Consider the following 25,206-nt stretch of genomic DNA (forward strand, 5'->3'; position numbering starts at 1 on the left):
CACAAGTGTGAACCCACAAGGAAAAAAACTTATTTATGTTTTACACATTCTGTTATAAATTTATGAGAAAGGGAATTTTTTGACAGACCCCTAATTAGTCCCTCTAATTAAAAGTTCTGACAAGATTAAAGGCCAATTTTTGGGCCCAGCTCTCCCCAATAACTGCACAAAGTTGCTGATAATCCCAGAAATATAGCACGACTATTGTGGGAGAAATGCAACCAGTATTTCCACATCTGGGTTTTTATTTTTGCTGTGTTTCTTTGTTTACATAATTAGAAGCTAAACTGTCTGTCTAGGCTGCAATGTGATCAGTATCACACAGAGCCGGCTCCAGGTTTTTGCGGGCCTTTGAGTGACAGAGCCTCAGCGGCCCCTCATCCATCCATCCACTCATCCTTCCATCATCCACACACCATGAAAAATCACTTGAGACACCACCAACAAACACATATTACTTACACAGACATTACTGACACAGACACTTACTGATACACACATTACTGACATACACATTACTGATGACACATACATTACTGACACACATACATTACTGACAGAAACCTTACTGAAAGACATGCATTACTGACACAGACACATTACTAACACACATACACACATTACTGACAGACCCTGACACACATGACTGACTGACTCACACATGACTGACTTACTGACATGCATTACTGACTGAATTACAGTTTGTGTTTTTGTTTGTGTTTGTGTTGGTTGAGTTTTCCTGATTGAACTACCCTTAACATAATTTTAAGTAAGCCTTTCACCCACCTTTATACCTGTACAGAGGGGCAGATCAAATGTACTCTGGGCCCCAGGTTGCCCACCCATCCTTGGCCCCCACCTCAGTGTACAGACACTCTGACAATCCTAGAGCGCTTGTGTCCCCCTATAGTAGATGGTCCCCCTATAGTAAATGGTCCCCCTAGTCTCTCTTTAGTAAATGACCCCATGTATAGCTCCTCCTTGAGTAGATGCCCCCTGTTTAGCTCCCCCTAAAGTAGATGCCCCCCTAGTCCCCCTTTAGTAGATGATGCCCTGTGTAGCCCTCCTTTAGTAGATGGCCCCCTGTGTAGCCCCCCTTTAGTAGATGGCCAGGTGTATAGTCCCCCTATAATAGTTGGCCCCCTGTGTAGCCCCCCCTTCCTTTAGTAGATTGTCCTCTGTATAGTCCCCCTTCATTAGATGCCCCCAGTGTAGTCCCCCTTTAGTAGATGGCTGCCCCGTGAAGTCCCCCCTCTAGTATATGCCTCCAGTGTAGTGTCCTATAGTAGATGCCCCCTGTGTAATCTCGTAAAATAATACCCATTTTGCTGTGCGACCCACCAATTTCAGTTAAATCCAGTTCAACCCAAAACTAGAAATGTAATAACTGTACTTATTGTTTTGCATGCAGTTAGGTTTAATTTGATGTGTGTCACTTTGTTGTAAAGAAGATTTGTTTGCCAGAACCATATAATGTTGTAGAATGGTGTTCTGTAAATAGCCTACATAAATAAGTAAGGTCATGTGGTTATTAATAGCAACAAAATTATGGGTGTCATGTATGAAATCTGTCAAGGTTTAAAACTTTCTTTGTAGCAACCAATCAGAGCTCTCTTTTCATTTTTTTCAAAAAAATATTCTAAAAGAACGATTCTAATCCTCTGTGGGAGGATTAGAATAGTTAAAGTTCTTCATAAAGTTAAAAAAAAAATGCAGAACTGAATATAGATTTGGAATTAGCATGTTTGATTTAATAAAGAGAACCCTAATTGGGCAAAGTCTAAACTATTCTGACTACTTACCTTTATTGTAACGTGAGCCATAAGCACAGCAAAGTTGGTTAAATGATTACAAGAACACTTTGTATGTGTTTTGTTGCTCATTATTAGTCTGCAACCTTGCGTTGACCACTGACCAGACAAGTTGGCCTTTGAATAGCTCCAGAAGGAACAATTAGGGTTAAAAAAATCTTCGGAGTCCTGAAAAAAAAAAAAGTAACAACATTAAAGTAGAATTCTAATTATTTGTGCCTCTTAAAGTCCACTCATCATATTAAGTCTGTCATGTCATAGCCACATGTTAGAAGTTTGTACAGGTGGAGGTCCTGGTGCTGAGACCCCCCGCAGAATCGCATTTCAGTGGGAGCTCTGCCTCTTCGTCTCCGCTCTCACTGGTAAAGTAACAGTAGACAGAATTATAATGGAGCCTATGGAACTGGCAATCTTGTCTACTGGAAGTTCTATGGGCTCCATTATAATTCTGTCTACTGCTACTTTACGGGTGAGATAGGTGCACTTTAAAAAGGACACTGTCAAAAACATGTAGAGGATAAGGTGGACATCTCTGAACTGTGTTGTTTACTAACTTGTTGTATATTACATACACGTTACCTCTTGTTACAACATATATTATTATATCACTTGTTACTGTATGTACCTAGCATTTATATGGCACTATTTCTGTGTTTCTTAGGGGCTTGATTATATAAAGACATACAGTATGTGTACTTTGCCAATAGATTTATATGTCTGCAACCTTCTTTATTGATCCTTACAGTCTGGTGTATTATTTTTCAGCTGTACACTTTGGGGAATTTACTAAGATCAGACAGTCCTAAGTAGACTCCCTGCCATCAACCAGCAATTTTGCAAATGTTTTTGTTTTTACAGTGTTCTTTTTGATATATAAATGACATATTAACCTAATTCTGCAAGTTGATGCAATCACTGTTTAAGTTTACTCTCATTTTTATTAATTTTTCAAGAAAAAAGTAGTACAGAACAGGTGGACCAGCAGATACATGAGATCACATAAGCATCCGTACAATGCCATACTGTTAATGTCACAGCAATGACTCAGAAGGCGATCCCACAACACCTTATGATGCGAAAACAACAGAGTTGCGCACATTTAAACCATAATAACGCATTTTCCATAACATGTTAACGTCCTAAGATATTATGTCAAACCACTTTATATTCGTTAGTGTACGTATAAGGAAAAAAAAAGGGGAAATAGAGAAAAGATGAAAGAAGTGAAAAAGAAAGCAGACAAAGAATAGAGGGCTCAATTGAGGTATGCACCAAGCACATCGATAGCCCCGTCCCACTTTAGCGTAACGTGTCGGAAAAACTGGGCTCTTCGCTGTGCAGTATCCAAGCTGTCCATGTCACCTTGAAAGCATCCGACCGGCCACCTGCCTCCGCAACCATCTCCTCAGCGCGACGAATCTCAGACAAAGCAGCGAACCACTCCATCAATGAGGGGGCAGTCACCGATTTCCAATGTCTGGGTATTACAGTTCTTGCAGCAGTTAGAAAATGTCTCAACATGCCCTTCTTGTGGGTGGCCAGTGTGCCAGGTAGGAGAGAAAGGAGTGTAATGCGAGGCGTATTGGCAACGTGTTTCCCCGATGCAATCACTGTTTAATATAGTTTTCTATATTTGCTATATTTAAACTACTCAAAGAGATTATTCTACATTATTAGGCCATGTGCACACTAGATATAAACCTGCCCTTTTGGTGACCCGTCCAGATCACAGAACGGCAGGTGTTACTGAAGATCATTACTGTCGGCACTGTAGTACCAGCCGGGTGATCTTCATTTCTGCTGAATTCCATAGACGGCAGCACAATGTAAGTTTCATATAAATCATGGCCATTGTTGTAAATAAGCAAGAATGGCTGTCATTTATATGAAACTTACGTAGTGTGAACATAGCCTTAAAATGTATCATCCATCTGCAGGATAAGTGATCTATAGGGATTCGCTTGTAAGTACAGAGCTGTGTAAGTTACTTTTTGCAAGACAAGCTTTAGTTTTTATTAGTACCATTTTGGGGTACATTAGATCACCTGTATTGAATAATGGACAGTGTGATGTGCAAAGACCCTGTCCTTACCAGTGCCCAGCTACAGCTGACAACCCTCTGCCTTTCCTCTGGCTCCACCACAGACAGGGACACAGGAGCGTTGGCACCACCATGTTGTCCAAGAGGATTGAACTACCCAGGATCTCTACCAGAGAATGTATCGGCTGCTGGTAGGCCTGTACAATGGGGAGATGGAACTGGTATGCTGCTGTACCCTAGGATATTTCCACACAGTTGCTGAATGTTCTTATTGCTATGTTCACACAACGTCCAAAAATGGAAAAAAAGGCGTTTGCTTTTTGTATTTAAAAAGACATCTGTTATTGCATCATTTTAAGTGTCTTGAATAAAATGAATTGAAGTCTATGGAATAACGGACGTCTTTTTCACACCTTGCATTGAATGACGGACGTCTTTTGAGGTAGACGCATTCAATACAATGTGTAAAAAAGACATCCGTTATTCCATAGACTTTAATGCATTTTAGTCAAGCCAATTAAAATGATGCAATAACGGACGTCTTTTTAAACACCAAAAAGCGGACGCTTTTTTCTTTTTTGGACGGTGTGTGAACATAGCCTCTACAAGAAAGCCCCCAGGCTCCACACTGGACACAGTGCCCTAAAATAAACTCTGCACCGCGCACCTAATTACGGTACATAATTCCTAATTTGTAGCAGCCTATTTCTCTTTTCACCACTAGGGGGTAGCAAATTCTTTTGCTAGCAAAAGACCAAGAGCACCCTATGCAGCTAACCTCCAAGCCAACATTGACCATAGAGCCTAACGTCCCATCAAATGAAGTGTCCCCACTCCTCCTATATGTGCTTAGATGAAACAAATTTACAAACTACTTTGGTTGCTTAAGAGGTCACCAGGCTCATCAAGAATCATGAGTGCTGAATCTTCCCTGGGCACACTATAAGACCACGCTTGCTATCAGGGACGTTCAATAAAAATTAGATGAACTAGAGAACAGAAGAAGACACAACCTCCCATTCCTGGGCATACTGGAGATAATTAAAGTGGAAGACCTCACTCATGTCACCTGCAACTATATTCCAGCAGCCCTCGACCTCTCCCTGGAACTTCCATCACTCATGACAAAACGGATCCATAGAATTGGTCGAGAAAATACTGCCCATCCCAGACTCAGCATGTTATCTTCAAATTAAGGGGAATCTGTCAGCTCCTGGGCCCTACCTAAGGTGCTGACAGTGAGCTATAGCTGGCAGCCCCCTTGTGAGCATGTTGCCTTTTGGTAATTTATCACTGCAGTGGATTATGTACAATTTCCGCTCTCCTAGTAAAGAGTAAAAGAGGAGTGGTCTTAGAATGAGGAATGAGGGGCCAGATATGTGTGTATATATAAACACACATTACATTTATATATCTATCTCACACACTTATGTAGACCCCTAAAATTTATTTCCTGGTGGTCCGAAGATATCCCAGTCTGTCCGTCCACCCAATTACTAAACATGAAGGGCTTATCAGAACTCAGCAAGGAGCTAAAACTTCACCACTGACTACAATGCTCATATTAGCATAGGCTGTAGTTTTCATAGCTTTATACTGCAGTTGTGTACCATTCTAGTAAATGCAATAATGAAATGTTTTAATTATCAGTATGTGCAGAAAAATGCACTTGGGTTATATTTAAATGCAGTTAAATGATCCACAGGTATATATATATTTTGTATAAAATGCCGTTATGCTCACATTGTTAGGGACTAATGACTTAAATCCAATTAATCATTCTATATCCACATTCTTGTCTTATGAAAAAAACAAAACCACTTACCCTAATGTGCTTAACAGTAAACATGACCGGCTCAGTTAGGTATAACTTGCTTGTTGATTCTTTATATACAGCAGCAGAAATAACAGGAGAATTAACAACAACTGTATGATTTGTGGTTAAAGCTTCAGCTCCTAATTTTAAGCTGGCATTCTCTGTGGACAGATAGCGCCCCAGGTTATTGTACAAGACAAATGCAACTCTTATTTCACCTATAATAAAAAGAAATAAAAACGCTGTAAAGAAATTGGAGACAGTGAATTGGTACTTACATGTTGCAGAAGATTTGCTTATTATGCCAAAAATCTAATAACTTAAAGCAGCAGGTTTGGGTCAGTGAACCTGCTGATATGAGCCAGCCGCTATTTACCTTAGGACCGCAGTGCTGTTCTTCATACTCTTGTGAGGTCCGGTACTGTGCAGATTTTTGATCATTGCTGATATGCTAATTAGCGGGTTCGGAGAAATTGGGGCGTTCCCCATCCGCCCGGAGCACCCGCTCGGCCCGCCTAGCCTTCCCTCCTGGCCCACCCACTATGCATATTCATATATGCATAGTTAGGCCACTTGTTACAGGCTGCTCCCTGCACATAATCCCCCCTTCACTTTTTCCATATTACTGACACCTCCAGGAATATCAACCCTATTGTCTATTGTGTCATCAGCAAAAAAAAAAACCTTACCTACCAAACCTTCTCCTATGTCACTTTCCTTACCTACCAAACCTTCTCCTATATCACTAACTTTGCATACCAAACCTCCTCCTATGTCACTATCCTTACCTACCAAACTTACCTTTGTAACTATCCTTACCTATCAAGCCTTCTCCTATATCACTAACCTTACATACCAAACTTACCTATCTATGTAACTATCCTTACCTATCAAACCTTCTCCTATGTCACTATCCTTACCTACCAAACTTACCTATCTATGTAACTATCCTTACCTATCAAACCTTCTCCTATGTCACTATCCTTACCTACCAAACTTACCTATCTATGTAACTATCCTTACCTATCAAACCTTCTCCTATGTCACTATCCTTACCTACCAAACTTACCTATCTATGTAACTATCCTTACCTATCAAACCTTCTCCTATGTCACTATCCTAATCTACCAGACCTTCTCCTATATCAGTACCCCTACCTACCAAACCTTCTCCTATGTCACTAACTAGGATAGCTAGGTGCAATTCTAACTAACTTCTCTATCAACTCTTTAAAGGGTTATCCCCCCCCCCATTTTTTTTTTTTTTGGTAGATGTGGTTTGAAGAAGTGCTGTTTGTGTGAAAAACAGCTGTGTATCCCCTCTCATTTGCTAACGTCTGCTTCCACAATCCTATGTAATATGTGTACATTTTTCAGGTAAGAAACTGGTTCACACTACGTATATTTCAGTCAGTATTGTGGTCCTCATATTGCAACCAAAACCAGGAGTGGATTAAAAACACAGAAAGGCTCTGTTCACACAATGTTGAAATTGAGTGGATGGCCGCCATATAACAGTAAATAATGGCCATTATTTCAATACAACAGCCGTTGTTTTAAAATACCAGCAAATATGTGCCATTAAATGACGGCCATCCACTCAATTTCAACATTGTGTAAACAGAGCCTTTCTGTGTTTTTAATCCACTCCTGGTTTTGGTTGCAATATGAGGACCTCGGTCTCTTCAATGGGCTGGCTTCTAACCCTACCCATTAAAGTGAGGGAGGACACTGACAGCTGCTGCTGATCAGTGTCTCTTGACTCCCTCCCCCCAGGTTACCTGTGTCCCCCCGCCCCTAAGCTCACCTGTGGCCCCCACACTGTGCCCCCTGATGTTGCCCCCCGTACTCTCCCCTGCAGCTCAACGGCGCCCCCACGCCCCTTCAGCTCAACTGGGCAGCCCCCCCCGCAACTCACCCGCGGCACCCCCGCTACTTACCACGGCACCACCCCCTGCAACTCACGGCTCACCTGCGGCCTCCCCTCACTAAACTCTGCTATGTCACTCACTCAACTCGGCTATGTAACTCATTTAACTCTGCTATGTCACTGCCTCAACTCTGCTATGCAACTCACTCAACTCTGCTATGTCAGTACCTCAACTCTGCTATATCTTGTGCATATCAGCTCTGCTACATCATGGACCAATCAAACATAAGCATTGCAAGATGTAATTTTCTATCCGGCACCATGTTGGATATAGTTCGGCTTTTTTTAAAAAAAACTTGTAACTATGGGACGAAGCAGCTAGCTAGCATTTTTTTTTTTTTTTTAGCTCTTGGGGGGGAATACCCCTTTAAGTCCTTCCACTCCACCTCTCCTCATCCATGTTATTCCCCCTATACTAATGCCCTACGTATACAACACCTGAGAATTTTGTCCCAGTTATGAGGAATGGTAGATGTGGTTTGAAGCAATGCTGTTTGTGTGAAAAACAGCTGTATCCCCTTTCATTTGCTAACGTCTGCTTCCACAATCCTATGTGATATGTGTACATTTTTCAGGTAAGAAAACAGCAGTAAAACATGGAAGATAGTGCCACTTCCTTCCTTACTCATGGATTGTGGATGATAAAACTGTATAAATGTTGTAATTTGAGCACAACCCATTTTATTGGGCGCTCATATGGCTAGTGGATGTTTCTGCATAGCAGGATACGTAGTGCCCGCAGCTTCCTCTTTCTGTTAGAAGTACAGTGGTACATCGGTTTAAGAGTAACTTGGATTAAAGAGTCACTGACGTATTTTTTTTTTTTGGCAGAAATCATAGTCCAGGCGATTTTAAGAAATTTTGTAATTGGGTTTATTAGCCAAATATGCCATTATCTGCATTTAAAAAGCCTTTTCCCAGGTCCTTCCTCTTTTCCATCCACTGCCAAAAATCTGAAAATTGTGACTTGTTGCATGAGTCACACTCTGTCTGTTCTAGGGAGAGGGGAGGGGGGAGGAGGGAGTTAGCTGACAGCAGAAAGCAGATGGTGACAGCTGTAATCAGAGCTCAGAGAGGTCAGTGCTGACGGTCAAAGGAGATAGAGGGTGAGGTATATGTGGATTAGCTCTTTGTTGTCCTTTTTTGGTCTTTTATTTAGCTCTCTCCATAGGAGAACAATGAAGACAGGGGGAGAGCTTCAAACTGCTTTTTCATGATAATAAACCCAATTACAAAGTTTCTTAAAACTGCACTATTGATTTCTGCAAAAAAAAAAAAAAAAATCACAACAGTGACACTTTAAGAGCATTTTGTAAGAAGAGCTCACAGTTTTTTTAAATTGTGACTTGGTTTAAGAGCATTGCTTTGGTTTAAGAGCTCCCTGTACTGGGTGGCAGGGAGAGTGGGGGAGGGGAAAGATCTGCATATCGTGGTTTACAGCACTATACTCTGACCCAGGAAGTCCCCCTTACCTTCCAAATCTAGCAGATTCACGTAAGGCTGGGGCTTGCATCAAGGGACATGACTGTGGAGGTTCTCGTCATAGCTCTCTTCCCGGACAGAGAGTGCTGCTATACTGTGCCCCCATACAATATACCCTGCTCATTCCTCCCTGCAGTCTCTGTCAGTCCTTGTTTCCCATCCTTTCCATTCCTGCTATAATGTGCCTGCACTTACACTCAGCTATACACACTGCTGTTATAATGTGCCTGCACTTACACTCAGCCACTTACACTGCTGTATAGGAAAGTTTCTGCCACTGTTCCCTGCACAGCTTTGTGATTCTCTCTTCCTCATTGCTCCATGCTGAACACACCGACCTTCCCCATTGCTGTCACATACCTCCGACAGCAGCCCTGATTCTCTATTCTAGCCTGTTGTACTACACTACTGCATTATGGGTATTTGTAGTTCTATCCTGTATCTATAAACTGCTGCTGTTTGTCAGGGTTATGTTCTTACTATACATTATAAACCACATGCTGATTGCTATACTGGGGTATACTGGGGTGTGAAACCAATTGTCAGCATTTCAATGATTTTTTTATTGTAAAATTTGCAATGGTCTAAGAGTGAATTTGGATTACAAGTACGGTCCTGGAACGAGTTATGCTCGTAATCCAAGGCACCACTGTAGTTCTATTACTATAGTAGATACTTGTCATTAGTAGACTATGAACGTAACTATACACCTAGAGCTTTGTTACTTCTTCCTCATACAATGTGCATTTTGGTTGTATGTTATGTAGTTACCTCCCTTTAAGTATGCAGATGTGTAATCAGCCGATTACAGGACCAGGAGTCGAATCCACACCAGGTATAATAAGCGCACACGGCGGTGCAACCAGGGATCATCCAGAAGTAGATGACGTAGTAAACATATACTCTTTTATTGCAACTCGTTTCGGCCTTATAACATCTAACATAGGCCTTTTTCAAGCATTGGTGTGGTGTGGATTCGACTCCTGGTCCTGTAATCGGCTGATTACACATCTGCATTTGCTTCTCCCACCATCGGTGGTGACATCCCCCAGTACAGCTGCGGAGTATTTCTATGATTTATATAGAGTTGTGCCTAAATTTTGCACAACCTATCCAGGTGAGTGGATCCCTGCAAAACCCTGCTACCACATACCTGGCCATCTTTTATTACATGATGAAGCACCCCCTGTCTCTCTTTATTTCCTTTTAAGTATATTATACCACGAATGTTATGTATATAGTTGGGTCTCTGACCCTTTAAAGGAGAAGTCCAAGCATTTTCAATATGAAGCGTTGTTTACCACTCACCGTGCCTGCGATGCGCCATCTAACTGGCATTTTCCGCAGAGTTGTGATGACATCATGACTCTGGGAAAAATGCCCGTCCTGGCTGATGGACAGCCCGCTCAGCCAAACAGTAGCTGGAGCGGCATCCCGCCAAATTACTGACTATCTGAGTGGGCTGTCCATCAACCAGGTTGTGACAATGGCGGCGCAGAAGATCCCATGGGGGTCCCAGAGTGCTGGAGAGATGAGTCTGGATGGTTTGTTATGTCTCCCCCTGCCCCTGGAGTTTGACATTTTTTTTTACTAGTGGCTGGACTTTTCCTATAAACATTTTACAGTGTGTTTCTTCTCCTTTATGTCAGAGTATTGTACAGTATCTGATGAAAAGCTCGCTCTTAGGGGCACATTTATCATTCTCTTTGCACCATTGCTTTGGCTAAGTAAGGCTAGGTTCACACTGCGTTTTCAGCATCCGTTTAACGGATCCGTTTTTTTTAACGTCCAGAAAAATAGGGTCAGCAACGTTTTTTGGTCCGTTTTGGTCCGCCAAAAAAAAAGGATCCGTTTTTTTTTATAATGGAAGTCAATGGAAAAACGGATGCACACAAATGAATCCGTTTTTTGCAATCCGTTTTTCGTGCGTTTTTTTCAAAAAACGGATGCGTTAAACGGATGCTGAAAACGCAGTGTGAACCTAGCCTAAGTAACAGTTATCAAGGCGTTTGTGCTATTTTTGCTCTCTGGGGAAAAAAATGTGACCTTTAATTTATGATATGAATTATATCATTTTCATTATAATTTCCTCTCAAGAGTGTTTGTACAAAGAAAAAAAAAACTGGAGGAGAATGTTTATTTACCATTGCGTCCATTTTGTCTTAGTGTGTTTGAAGAAAGTTGAATAGAGCTCCCGTAGCCGGTATTCTGTGGGAAATGGAGATCTTCCAAATTCACATCTGTGCTTAGTCTTGCAACTTCAAGTTCTGTTTATAAAATGGAATAAAGATAAATAAAGTCAGACAATTATTCATGAAAAACATAATAAAATAACAATTTCTGCATATTATTGTAGTTGAAACATAGAAAATTTCGTTAGAAAATGACAACCTCGTCTGCCCTTATATTATATCACTTCTTATTATCTTAGGCTAGATATATGTATATACCAGACAGGTTTACATTCAGTTATTGTAGATTTACTAACCACATCTGCTGGAAGTTTGTTCCAAGCAACTACTACTCTTTCAGTAAAGTCATATTTTTATGTTGCTTCTGATCTTTCTCCAAACTAACCTTTGACTGTGTCCCCTTGTTCTTGTGTTCAGTTTCTTATTAAAACCACTGTCAGTTTCTTATTAAAAACTGTCAGTGGCACTTAAATGGATTGTTAAAGCCATCCCCAGTGGTCTAGTGGCGCAAATGAAAACACAGAAAGACTATGTTCACAAACTGTTAAAATTGAGTGGATGGCCGCCATTCAATGGCAAATAACAGCGGTTATTTCAAAACAACTGCCATTGTTTTAAAATAACCGCAATTATTTGCAATTAATTGACGGCCATCCACTCAATTTCAACAACGCGTGAACAAAGTCTTTCTGTGTTTTCAATCCACTCCTGGTTTTGGTTGCAAAATACTGACCAAAACTACTGTGGATCCTTCCTGGTAATTTTTAATGACATTATGTTAAATGCAGCTCTTTTAACCACCCGCAGCCTGGTACATACATTACCAGGTCCACGCTCCAGTTTGCTTCGTGGGTTGTAGGTGTCTCCCGGCTTAATCTGGCACTCTGCTCTGTTGCCTGCAGTTTACTCTGGCACTCGGCTCTGTTGCCTGCAGCTTACTCTGGCACTCGGCTCTGTTGCCCGCAGCTTATTCTGGTACACAGCTCTGTAGCTCTGTTGCCTGCAGCTTAATCTGGCAATTTGCTCTGTTGCCTGCAGCTTAATCTGGCACTCTGCTCTGTTGCCTGCAGCTTAATCTGGTAATTTGCTCTGTTGCCTGCAGCTTAATCTGGCACTCTGCTCTGTTGCCTGCAGCTTACTCTAGCACTCGGCTCTGTTGCCCGTAGTTTATTCTGGTAAACAGCTTTGTAGCTCTGTTGCCTGCAGCTTAATCTGGCACTCTGCTCTATTGCCTGCAGCTTATTCTGGTAATTTGCTCTGTTGCCTGCAGCTTAATCTGGCACTCTGCTCTGTTGCCTGCAGTTTACTTTGGCACTCTGCTCTGTTGCCTGCACTCGTGTTGCAGCTACTCAGGTACCTGCCATTCAGGTATTTCTCTGGTACCCGAGGCTCGCTCTGGTTATTTTTACAAAATTGTCTGCGAGGACGCGATGACATAATCAGGAAGGTCATTTCAGGTACTTGCAGTTAGATAAAGAAGTTGCAGCTCTCTATGGGCTCAGAACAGCCTCATAAGTCTTGGCACATCACTCACATTACTGCAATCTGGCAATTTGCGCAATATCGTTGGGCCCAATGTTAGGGCCACCTGTCTCTCTGCAAAGTGAGAATGCCGCAGCAGCACCACCAGAATTGCAAGTCATGTCCACACAGTCCCAGGGAAGTGTGCAGCTTTCCATCTCCCAATCCCTGAAAAGAAAGCACAAATACCCCCATTCACAACCACAAGCCCTGCTAATCACTGGCAGTGGCACTGTTCCGTCTTAGTCAGTGACTGACTGAGAGGGCTGTCACTGCCAGAAGAGTCATCAAAGGACACCAGGGAGCGTGGAAAGATAAGAATGGGCTGTTTGTCATGTTCAACCCAAGGGCAGAAACATTAAGTTAAGTTTGAGCTGAATACCCCATTAATGTAGTGATGGCTGGGTCTGATGTAGGAACAGGGTTGGCACATGTCCTACGAACACCCAGGATTGCTAGACAGCAATATTTGCCCCCCAGTTGCCTCCTCATCCTACTCTGTTTCCTCTGCAGACCTAGGGGCTGCCGCTGAACCTGAAGACTGACAAGATGGAGTACGACAACATGCAAAATGTGATAGCAGCTCAGGGATGAGGTGATTTAATGCATATGCCTGTGCTGAATTTAGTGGTGCAGAGCTTCCTGGCACATTAACCTGATATGTCACCTCTGTTTCAATAAGTGTGTTCCATGTGTGTTTGTTTAAAGGAGAAGTCCGGCCAAAATAATTTTTTTATATGTTATTACTTATGGAAAGTTATACAATTTTCTAATGTACATTAATTATGGGAAATGCTCATATACTGCTATTTCCCTTAATTTAGTTTATCAGGAAGAGTTAGAATTATCTCCGAAGCAGTGACGTCATGACGAAAGGTGTAGTTCCTATGGAGTGTCCAGCAGGGGGCGCTCTATATATAGAAGTCAATGAGTACCATTGACTTCTATATATAGTGCGCTCCTGCTGGACACTCCATGGGAATTACAGTGTATGTAATGTAATGTTATGCACTGTACTTTTGTGACTTCATAAATACATTTATGGAATACTTTGGGGAGCAAGTGTCCTTGTGGCGGGGCACCGAGTAGGGAGGGAGAGAGGTGCCATCTACCTCCCCCCTCCTTGCTCGGTGCTGGGAACATATACAAAGTACTACTCCCCCATTATCTGCAGATAATGGGGGAGTAGTACCTTTTGCTATCCCTATCACCGCCCGCGCCGCCACCGCCGCTCACACAGGGGCTGCTGTTCATTCCCCCGGTGCTCCCCCTCCTCCTTCCGGCATCAAACTTACTATCGCGCCGCTGATTCCCCGGCGTCCGCACCGCTCCTCACTATCCGGCCGGCCGCTGACTCCCGCCCGCTCGTTCGCACGCCCCGTTCCTCACACTATCTGTCAGCCCACCCCGGCCGGGAGCACGGCGCCCCCTGGTGTCCCCGGCCGGGGTGGGGGCGGGCTGACGCGGCCGGCATGCAAGAGCAGAGAGCGGCGGCCAGATAGTGTGAGGAACGGGGCGTGCGGACGGGCGAGCGGGCGGGAGGGAGTCAGCGGCCGACCAGATAGTGAGGAGCGGCGCGGGCGGCGGGGAATCAGCGGCGCGATAGTAAGTTTGATGCCGGGAGGAGGAAGGGGAGCGGCGGGGGCATGAAAAGCAGCCCCTGTGTGAGCGACGGTGGCAGCGGCGCGGGCGGTGATAGGGATAGCAAAAGGTACTACTCCCCCATTATCTGCAGATAATGGGGTAGTAGTACTTTGTATATGTTCCCAGCACCGAGCAGGGAGGGAGGTGGGAGTTAGATAGCACCTCTTTCCCTCCCTGCTCGGTGCCCAGCAAATGTATTCATTGAATACATTTATGGGATACTTTGGGGAGCAAGGACACTCCATAGGAATTACACCTTTCGTCGTGACGTCACTGCTTCAGAGATAATTCTAACACTTCCTGATACACTAAATTAAGGGAAATAGCAGTATATGAGCATTTCCCATAATTACTGTACATTAGAAAATTGTATAACTTTCCATAAGTAATAACATATAAAAAAATTATTTTGGCCGGACTTCTCCTTTAAAGAGTTCTCACCCAGCGGGACATTTGTCATCATGCAGGACATTTGTGCTGTGTTGTGTTCATATGCTTTGAGTTTGTCAGAAATATGGTAGGCATCCCTATCCTATGCCTGCTGGAATAAAACACCTGGTTATAATGGGTGACGTGATGGTGACACTGGTGGAAGCGGAGGAGGAGGAAGAGGGCCCATTCCCCCAAGTTGTTGAGGAGTTGTTGTGGCACAGGAGGAAGTAGAGAAGGATTTGTCCTCACAGCAGGGTGGTACCCAGAGCAGCAGCAGATGGCACTGTAGTGCTGCTGGGGGGATGCAGAGGAGACACCTCTCCCCAAAGACAGCTTTTCCTTGCTTCCTGACAGCCTGTCCTTCTAAGCCCATTTTACAGCCATTTTTAGCCCCAAAATTTGGGTCCCTATTGACTTCAATGGGGTTCGGGTCTGGGTCTTCAAAAAAATTTTTTTTCTCAAGTTTGGTCTTTCTGCTCTGTACAGTCTGCCCAGTGAAGATGAATGCTGATTGGTCAGCAGCCACACACACCCCTTTGCACTGCTGCAGCTGAGTAAACTAACTGATTTAGGGTTGGTTCACACATACTGTATCCGCAACGGATTACATGCTGCAAGTTTGCAGCTAAATCTGCTGCAGATACGATCCCGGTCATTTTCAATGAGAGTACATACTCTCAGCGGGATTGTCATCCCGCTGTGCGTATGTAAAAGCCCGCCCCCTGTACCTGCTCCACGCATCGGCGGCATCTGAGGCGCCCGGCTCCCATAGGTCCTGCTCAGCTAATCAGTGCACGGCCCCGCTGCAGTCATAGATTGGCTGGTTAAGACCGCCGGGAGCCTCAAAAGCCAAATTTTCCATTTGATTGATGGACACATTGAGCCGTAACACTCGGTAAAACTTCATGTGTTTATTCTCTTTTTTTCAACCAGTACAAGACTAAAAAGCTGCCTTCAGGAGACTGGACATGGATTTCTGGTAAGTATAGCTTTGTTTTACAGCGCCCCTGTTTTGCAGTGCCCCTGTAGTGTCAGCAGAAAGAAAAAAAAAACATAAGTCACCCCATTTTGGAAAGTACACCCCTCAAAGAATTCATCTTGGGGTAGGATGAGTATTTTGACCCCACAGGTGTTAGAGGAAAGTATTTAAAATTAGACAGTAAAAATGAAAAACTCAAATTTTTCCAATAATATGTTCCTTTAGTTTGAAATTTCTCAATTTCACGAGGAACAGGAGAAAAAATTTACCCCAAAATATGTAACGCAGGTTCTCCTGAGTAGAACGGTACCCCATATGTGGGTATAAACCACTGTATGGGCACACAGTCGGGCTTAGAAGGGAAGGAGTTTCTGAGCACCAGGTGCGTTTGCAGCGCCCCTGTAGTGTCAGCAGAATAGAATCCCCCCAAAAGTCACCCCATTTCGGAAAGTACACCACTCAAAGAATTTATCTTTGGGTAGGATGAGCATTTTGACCCCACAGGTATTAGAAGAAAGTATTCAAAATTGGCCAGTAAAAACGAAAAACTTGAATTTTTCTAATGATATGTTGGTTTAGTTTGAAATTTCAAAATTTCACAAGGAACAGGAGAAAAAATGTACCCCAAAATCTGTAACGCAGGTTCTCCTGAGTACAACGGTACCCTACATGTGGGCATAAACCACTGTATGGGCACACAGCAGGGCTCAGAAGGGAAGGAGTGCCAATTTGCTGGAGCAAAATCGCAGCTAGTAATAGTTATTAGAATAGCACAGTTACTAAAATAAAATAAAAAAATGAGATTACAGGTAATGCGGGGTGATTACGGGTAATCTGTAGGTGGTTACGGTCAACATGGGGTGGTCACGGGCAACCTGCTGTGGTTACGGCAACCTGGGGTAGTTACAGGCAACCTAGGGTGGTTAGAGGCAATCTAGGGTGGTTACAGGCAACCTGCTGTGGTTACGGGAAACATGGGGTGGTTACGGACAATCTGGGGTGGTTACGGACAATCTGGGGTGGTTACGGATAAACTGATGTCCTTATAGGTAATCTGAGGTGGGTACCTGTAATCTGCTGTGGTTACGGGCAATCTGGAGGGGGTCATTGGCAATTTGGGGTTGTCAGTGGCAAGGTGCGGTGGTCAGTGGCAAGGTGCGGTGGTCAGTGGCAAGGTGCGATGGTCAGAGGCGACATGCGGTGGTCAGAGGCGACGTGCGGTGGTCAGTGGCAAGGTGCGGTGGTCAGTGGCAAGGTGCGGTGGTCAGAGGCGACGTGTGGTGGTCAGAGGCGACGTGCGGTGGTCAGAAGCAACCTGCGGTCGTCAGAGGCAACCTGCGGTTGTCAGAGGCGACCTCAGGTGGTTGCGTGCAATCTGGGGGGTTACATGTAATCTGGCATGATTACGGGCAAGCTGGGGTGGTTATGCACGGTGGTTACTGGAAACTTGGGGGGGGTTACAGGCAATATAGGATTGTTACGGATAAACTGAAGTCACTTGGGGGGGGGGGGGGGACACATCACTTTTTATCCCCTGTCACCAATCATTTTTGGTGACAGGGGATAAAAAGTGCCGGGGGCACATGGCACAAGCGATCAGCGGTATATAGTATATACCACTGATTGCTTGTACCAGGACTCCGCAGGGGGGTCCCCGATCACTGCCCCATGCTCTCCGCTACCTCCGGTGGCGGAGAGCATGGGGCTTTCACAGGGGCGTAACTAGAAATGGCTGGGCCCCATAGCGAACTTTCCAAGGGCCCCCCCCCCCCACTTCCTGGCTACTGGGGAAGAAATGGACGTGTGGTTTCAGCCACATACATTGTCTGAATCTTTCTTTTTCTACGTGGTTTTTAAATGCTTAAAATATATAAACAAGTTTGCACATTAAATGATCTGCATGTTGTCTGTAGCGATTCTCGCCATAGGATTGGTAGGTAAAAGCTTCAGACAATGCACATTTAACATATACAGCAATACCAGACCTAATGAACAATACCACCATACTGTGACTGGATAATACCACCATACCAGGCCTGACCAATACCACCATACTGTGACTGGATAACACTGTCATACCACACCTGACCAATACCGCTATACTGTGACTGGATAACACTGCCATACCAGACCAATACCACCATACTGTGACTGGATAACACCGCTATACCAGACCTGATCAATACCGCCATACTGTGACTGTATAACACATCCATACCAAACCTGACCAATACCACCATACTGTGACTGGATAACACTGCCATACCAGACCTGATACCACCACACTGTGACTGGATAATATCACCATACCAGACCTGACCAATATCGCCATAACAGAACTGAACAATACCGCCATACTGTGACTGTATAACAGCACCATACCAGACCTGACCAATACCACCATACTGTGACTAGGTAACAGCACCATACCAGACCTGACCAATACCGCCATATGGTGACTGTATAACAGCACCATACCAGACCTGACCAATACCACCATACTGTGACTAGGTAACAGCACCATACCAGACCTGAACAATACCGCCATACTGTGACTGGGTAACACTGCCATACCAGACCTGACCAATACCACCATATTGTGACTAGGTAACAGCACCATACCAGACCTGAACAATACCGCCATACTGTGACTGTATAACAGCACCATACCAGACCTGACCAATACCACCATACTGTGACTAGGTAACAGCACCATACCAGACCAATACCGCCATACTGTGACTGGGTAACAGCACCATACCAGACCTGAACAATACCGCCATACTGTGACTGGGTAACAGCACCATACCAGACCTGACCAATACCACCATATTGTGACTAGGTAACAGCACCATACCAGACCTGAACAATACCGCCATACTGTGACTGGGTAACAGCCTGGTACTGCACTATATATCCTGTCTGCCAATGCACGTGTGTGTATACAGTATGTAGATAGATAGATCCAGCCCTGTACTGCATGGACAGTATATATCCTGTCTGGCACTTCACATGTATACTGGTACTGCACGTGTATACTGTGTATATATATATATATATATATATATATATATATATATATATATATATCCCGCCTGGTACTGCATGTATATAATTTGTCTGGCACTGCACGTGTGTGTATATGCGTGTGTGTGTGTGTGTAGTAATAATATATATATATATATATATATATATATATATATATATATACAGCATATATATATATATATATATATATATATATATATAGTACTGCATATATATATCCTGTCTGGCACTGCAAGGAAAAATGGGACAATTTAAATTATTCTATGATTGTATGTAGGGTGACCATAATGCAGTCCTACAGGAGCTGCAGTCACAGGGTAGCTTTGTATAGTGTGGGACTACAACTCCCAGTGTGATCTGTCTGTGCAATCTGTGTCTCCATTTAGTCTGTGAGGAGGATGGGGGCACAAACAGCAGACAGACCACACTGGGAGTTGTAGTCCCTCCCCAGCCCCACACACACTTATGCAAGATAGCAGCCACCATACAACATCCCCCCTCCCCAACCACACACACCTTATAGGTGACAGTGTATACTTACCGAAGGGGGAAGGAGCTGTCATGCCTGAGGTCCGGCAGGAGAGGGCTGGGGGGTCGGAGGTTATCATGCTCCTCCGTGCAGGCAGCTGACAGGCCAGACAGGAGAGCCGCCTCTAGCTGCTGCAGGAGGAGAGGAGGCTCCTGTCAGGGCTTCTTCTCAGTGACTGGGACAGAGAGAGAGAGAGGGTACATCCGTGTTTTATTTCCCCCTCTCTCTCTTCTTCTTTGATGCTCTGGCTTCTACACAAATACCTGTTCCCCTCACTCAGGCAGCCCCTGCCGGGCCCCTTGTTGTGCCGGGCCCCGTAGCAGTAGCTACGGCTGCTACTGCGGTAGTTCCGCCACTGGGCTTTCATTCATTTTAACATTTTGATCACTGTAAACAGACATTAGTCTGTTCACAGTGATGGCGGCGGCCATCTTGGATCTAATGGCCGCCGCGGGGAGGGGGGGTTAGTTACCAGCCCACTAGGGGGGTCTGATTTTACTTATTTCATCTCCCCCCACCGTGGATTCACGGTGGGGGGAGATGAAAAGCACCGGAGGCGCCGGCCCATTAGTGACCGCCATATCAGCGGTCACTAAGGGGTTAATGAGGGTCGGCTGTGGGATCGCAGCTGACTCTCATTACCTCCGGTGCTGCATTCAGATGAGAGCGGGATCGCTATCTCTGCAGCGATCCCGCTCTCATCATAAAGCCCCTGTCAGTCAGGAACGTATATATACATACTGCACGGGGTATGTGCAATAGGAACGTATATATACAGATTGCTGACGCGAAGGGGTTAATCATCAACCCACAGCATGCTGACAAGCAGAGAGCCATGACTAGTAACGGATGGCTCCCCGCCCAGATGACTAGTTGCTGTCCTTCTCCCAGCCTTTTATGGCGTAATAAAACTTCTTTTTTCTCCTGCTGCAGATGTGGCTGGTATGGTAGGGGAGCTGCATATTAGACGTATATATCAGACGTATTTTGACACGTCTGCGGCCAACCTATGAAAACGATAGTAAAAAAATACTCTGAAAGCATCTGCAAAGAAGTGTGAGACCTACAAAGCATAGTTTGGCATGCCTGTTCAAGATTCGGACAAATTATGGGCACCTCATTTCATGTGAACACTTGAATGTGTGAGCACTAACTCTTGAAGGGAAGTGGACAACTGCTGCTGCTCTATTAGATGGAAGGATTTTTTTTTCTTATTTGGTAAAATTTTGACATCTATTAAACTTTAAATGTATGCCATGGATGTCACTTAGTCCATGTCCTTGATGCCCATCTTGATGGCAGCTTATTCAGAGGAGCAAGGCGAGTGCTTTTACCATGACACAATGAATGAAGTGATTTGCAGTAAAGCTGTAAATCCAGGAAATCTTCTAGTTTTTGACCTGTTATACGCAGCATTTCTCAAATTTCCTAACAATTGCATGTGTGCAGTGAAATGTTGGTCATTTCTATGATAAAACACAAGCCAAATTTTCCTGTTACATCTCAATAAATACAAAACTAGTGTAAGCGCAGACTAGATGGACCGAATTGTCTTCTTCTGCCGACAATCTTCTACATTTCTATATACATACAGCATACACATACATGTATGAAAAGGCGTTAATGCCTTTTTTAGGCGCAGATGGGGCAGATCGGTGTAAAAATATTTGCAAATGGTATTTTTGTGAATATTTCTTCCGCATCTGCCCCACCTGTGCCACCCTCACCAGTGGGGCGGAGAGGGGGCGTTACAGGGGGTGTGGCAGCACACAGAGCTGGCGTACGTTTCAAAATTTTCGCATAGAGGGGCTCCGTGCGCTTGGGATTTCTGTAGAGGCAATGCACCTCTACAAAAATACCCTGAGCTCCAGAGCTGCAGGGACATTTGTAACCCCAGCGTAAAAAAACGCTGGACTTCATAAATGTTCCCTAAAGTGTATGAACTCATTTTTAGCAACCTGGGACCACAGTAATCAGCTTAATCAGTAATCAGTAATCAGCTAAAAGCCTTACACAAGAACTAAAACATTATGTTAACAGATATGTAAACATAAATTGTAAGTCGTCCAGGCAGGTTGAGGACCTGACATGAGGACCAAATACTGCCTGAAATATACTGTGTGTGAACCCAGCCTTAGGGTGCGTTCACACGTACAGGATCCGCAGCAGATCAGCAGCAGTTTTGATGGCGCAGATTTGATGCTGTGTTCAGTTATTTAGTTACATTGATATCAAATCTGCTGCGGATCTTCTCCATCAAATCTGCTGCGGATGCTGTATGTGTGAACTCACTCTCAAAGTCTAACTGTCATTTCAGATGCTTTTTGTGAGACAAGCAGTTGTTTATGCACAAAGAAGTAGCAGAATTTCGGGCCTGGTATCTGGTATTTTCTTCAGGTTTACTCTTCTGTAAGCTCTCTCTCTCTGACACCTTTATCTGAGCTGAGATTTAAAGGGGGTGAAGAATAGCTGCTAGTATCTTTTCTATATACAGGACACACAAAAGGGATACTCTTTCCCTGCCTCCCTCTATTAAAACTTCAGAAGTTGCAGCAACATGGAGGATATTATAGTGCAGTGCTGAGCAGAGAAAGTTGTGCATCCAACTCTGGGGTGAGACATGGGCAGCGTAAACTGATCTTGCAAAGAAGCTGAAAGTGAGTGAACAAATAGGAAGTTGGGTTAGGGGTGAAGAAAGGAGTCTAATAAGTGGAGAAAGGAGCATATATATATTACAGAGTTTCTTGTATTTGCTTGTACTGTTAATTTATACAATATTGTTGGTAATGACTGTTATATTTTTATGAGAATATGTATTTTTCTAAATCTACTGAATATTCGATAAAAAAAAAAAAGTAGAACGCATGTAACTTACGGATATTTTCAGTGTTCTCTCTTACAATGTCCGTTTTTAGGAGATTATCAGCTAACACAAAGGCTCCTTCCTCTACTGTGTCTAGAAGCATTGTGGCTGCTCGCACTTGGTCCCTTTCTGTTAAGTCTTGCCATGCCTCTTTAGCTTGCAGCTGTAGAAGATTGTTAACAGTCTCAACCATTGCCTGTAAATGAAAAAAAAAAAAATATATATATATATAAAATAGAAACAGAAGGAATATTTTATTTATTTGAAGGTAACTATATTTATACTGCTATGTGCACTTCTAAGAAAGTTCTAGAAGGTTCTAGACAATTCCGCTGATTGGTTCTCTTTAATTTAGAGGGCATCCAGAGGTTGCACACATCAGGCAGACATAATTTGCCACATCTCCGGCCATTTTATAAAGATGAGAGTGAAATAATACTCTAAAAGCATCTGTAAAAAGCAAAGCATAGTTTGGCGTGCCTGTTGGGGATTAAGACAAATTATGGGCACCTCATTTCATGTGTGAACACTGTACACTTGAATGTGTGAGCACTTACTCTTGAATGTAAGTGAACAACTGCTGCTCAATTAGATGGCAGATTTTTTTTTTCTTATTTTGTAAAATTTTGACATCTATAAAACTTTATGTATGCTGTATTTGCACAGTCATGCTGATTGGTTCCCTTTAAATGGCTTTTCCAGAATGAAAGCTGTTTCCCAATATCTAACCCACCCCCAAAAAAACTCCTCAAAAAACATCTGCGGAGATGTCACTGATGTATTTGCTTGAACAAGTCTATAGTATTCACAAATTATATAAAGACAAGCACACAGTCTTGTGGCTACCAGGGAGAGATACAGTGGGCAACTATGTAAAATAGGGTCACCAAGTCAGCTATACAAATAATTCTAAGCTGTGAGCTTATGGCTGAGATGGTGTAGAGAAAGAAAACTGACTTGGTAAGTAAAGAAATCAAGCACTGATACATAAAAAAAACTCTTAATACAAAAAAAATTTGGTTCTTGGTGCCTAAAAATCTCCTTTTGTCTTACTTCCCAGTCAGTCATGGCATTCTTACTAATGGTTTTTCCCCTTCCACTTTGCACGATAATATCCAGTATAGGGTCCCTTTCATAATGGATGGACATTAAGATTGAACACCATCTCCAACATTTTGTACAAAATATTAGATATCTAGAAGTAATAAAGAGGTTCGAAAATCATGTATGGTGTGTTTGCACAGACAGATTTATTTAAACAGATTATGAAGCCAAAGCCAGGAACAGACTATAAACAGAGAACATGTCATAAAGAAAAGACTTCTTGAGATTTCTCAACTCCATTCCTGGTTTTGGCTTTAAAAGTCTATCAGCTAAATTAAACGGAGTAAACACACCATTAGAGGGTTTAAATGGCAGGACTCAACTTGGGATGTCTAAGAGAGGGTTCAAGGAGGCACCCTGATAGAGAGGAGGGTAATTTCGTTGAAATGTGTAGCTATTAAGGAATAGTCCTTAAGCATCGGCTTGGAATATGGTGCCCTCTAGGGAAGAGCTTCTCAAACTTTTTCTACTGGAGCCTCACCCAACAGACCAAGGCAATGCCTGGGCCTCACCAGACTGACCAAGAGGGTGCCTGGGCCTCACCATATGTGGTGAAAGTCCATTCAAAAGCTGAAAATAATGCTAGGCTACCTTTCACTTGTCTCTCAAGCTCTATATGCTAATAAAGCAAATACAAAATAAATTAGTAATGTTGCTAAAATGGAGATTTTTGCAAACAGCAAAAGGGCTGTGCAGATCATAGTTACTGTTGTGATAACTGGCTCCCCAGCTGGGCCTCACCAACAACTAGGGGGCGCCTCACTGGTAAGGCCCGCCTCACAGTTTGAGAAGCACTGCTCTAGCGGAACTTCGCGATCCAGGTATTGGGCTCTTTCTAAAAGGTTTTGCGACAGATTAGATCCATCAATTTTCCACTGTCTTTTTGTAAAGTCTACAAACAGAAATCTAGGAGGGGTAAGCGGGAGGTGGCAGGCTGCAGCACTTACTGACAACCAAACGCTCCATAGTGTCGTGCCACACCCGGTGTGCTTGTATTGCTTTCGCATTTCACTGCTTTCATCAGACTTAATTTTTCTGCACATGGAGCGCTTATTGCATTTTTTTCTTCCTTATATACATAACTTGTGATGTCATCAGTTTAAATTGCTACATTACTCATAACCTAGCTTAGTGAAAATATTAATGGAGCATTCTTATAGTAAGTATCTTTTTGTTGTCCATAGAAACCAGACTTCAGCTTCCATGTATATATGTATTTATAAAGGTTTTTTTAAAAAAAGACAAGAGTCCATCAAGTTCAACCTATAACCCTACTGTGTTAATCCAGAGGAAGGAATAAAAACCCTCATAAGGCAGATGCCAAATGCCCTATCACAGGGAGAAAAATACCTTCCTGACTCCAAAATGGCATCAGTGTCCTCCTATCACATGTCATTTAATGCCCAGAATTTATAGAGATAAGCATTCAGGCCTCCTTTGTACTTATTGTCATGATCGCGCCTGAAAAGGCATCAGTGCCACCCTCTGCTGCGAAGATTCGACCTCTGCGCCAAAGACTGCGATTTTGGCCATAATCTTCCATTTATTCTGTGTTTTGTTTGCCTTGTTTTTGCCCTGTCTGAACTGTGTCTTATTTCTTCTGGTCTGCTAATTGTTTTCCCGGCCCCACCCGTGTCTGTGCTTCTAAGCTTCCCTGGTCATGTAACAGTTAACCTGCCTTGCCTCAGTGATTGACAGCTGGTCCCTCCTATCATCTTCTGTATTTGGTTCCTGGTCTCCTATTTAAGTTAGCTGTTTCTGCCTGTGTCTTGCCGGTTATTGACTTAGTCTCTGCCTGCTTGTGTGTTCTGTTTT

At 43.4% G+C, this 25,206-nt stretch overlaps 1 protein-coding gene across 2 annotated transcripts in view; it reads right to left on the minus strand.

Annotated features, from left to right (window-relative positions):
• Positions 1–25,206, minus strand: part of ADGRL3 (adhesion G protein-coupled receptor L3) — a 643,814-nt gene that overhangs the window by 102,000 nt on the left and 516,608 nt on the right. For both annotated transcript variants that reach the window (XM_069977905.1, XM_069977904.1), the window contains exons 12-15: positions 22,300–22,483; positions 11,224–11,346; positions 5,678–5,886; positions 1,803–1,979 (exon numbers count right to left, since the gene is read on the minus strand). In XM_069977905.1, coding sequence (XP_069834006.1) covers positions 1,803–1,979; positions 5,678–5,886; positions 11,224–11,346; positions 22,300–22,483 — 693 coding nt within the window. The remainder of the gene's footprint in view (positions 1–1,802; positions 1,980–5,677; positions 5,887–11,223; positions 11,347–22,299; positions 22,484–25,206) is intronic.

This window comes from Dendropsophus ebraccatus, chromosome 7 (genome assembly GCF_027789765.1).
Source record: "Dendropsophus ebraccatus isolate aDenEbr1 chromosome 7, aDenEbr1.pat, whole genome shotgun sequence".
In the NCBI taxonomy this organism is placed as follows: domain Eukaryota; kingdom Metazoa; phylum Chordata; class Amphibia; order Anura; family Hylidae; genus Dendropsophus; species Dendropsophus ebraccatus.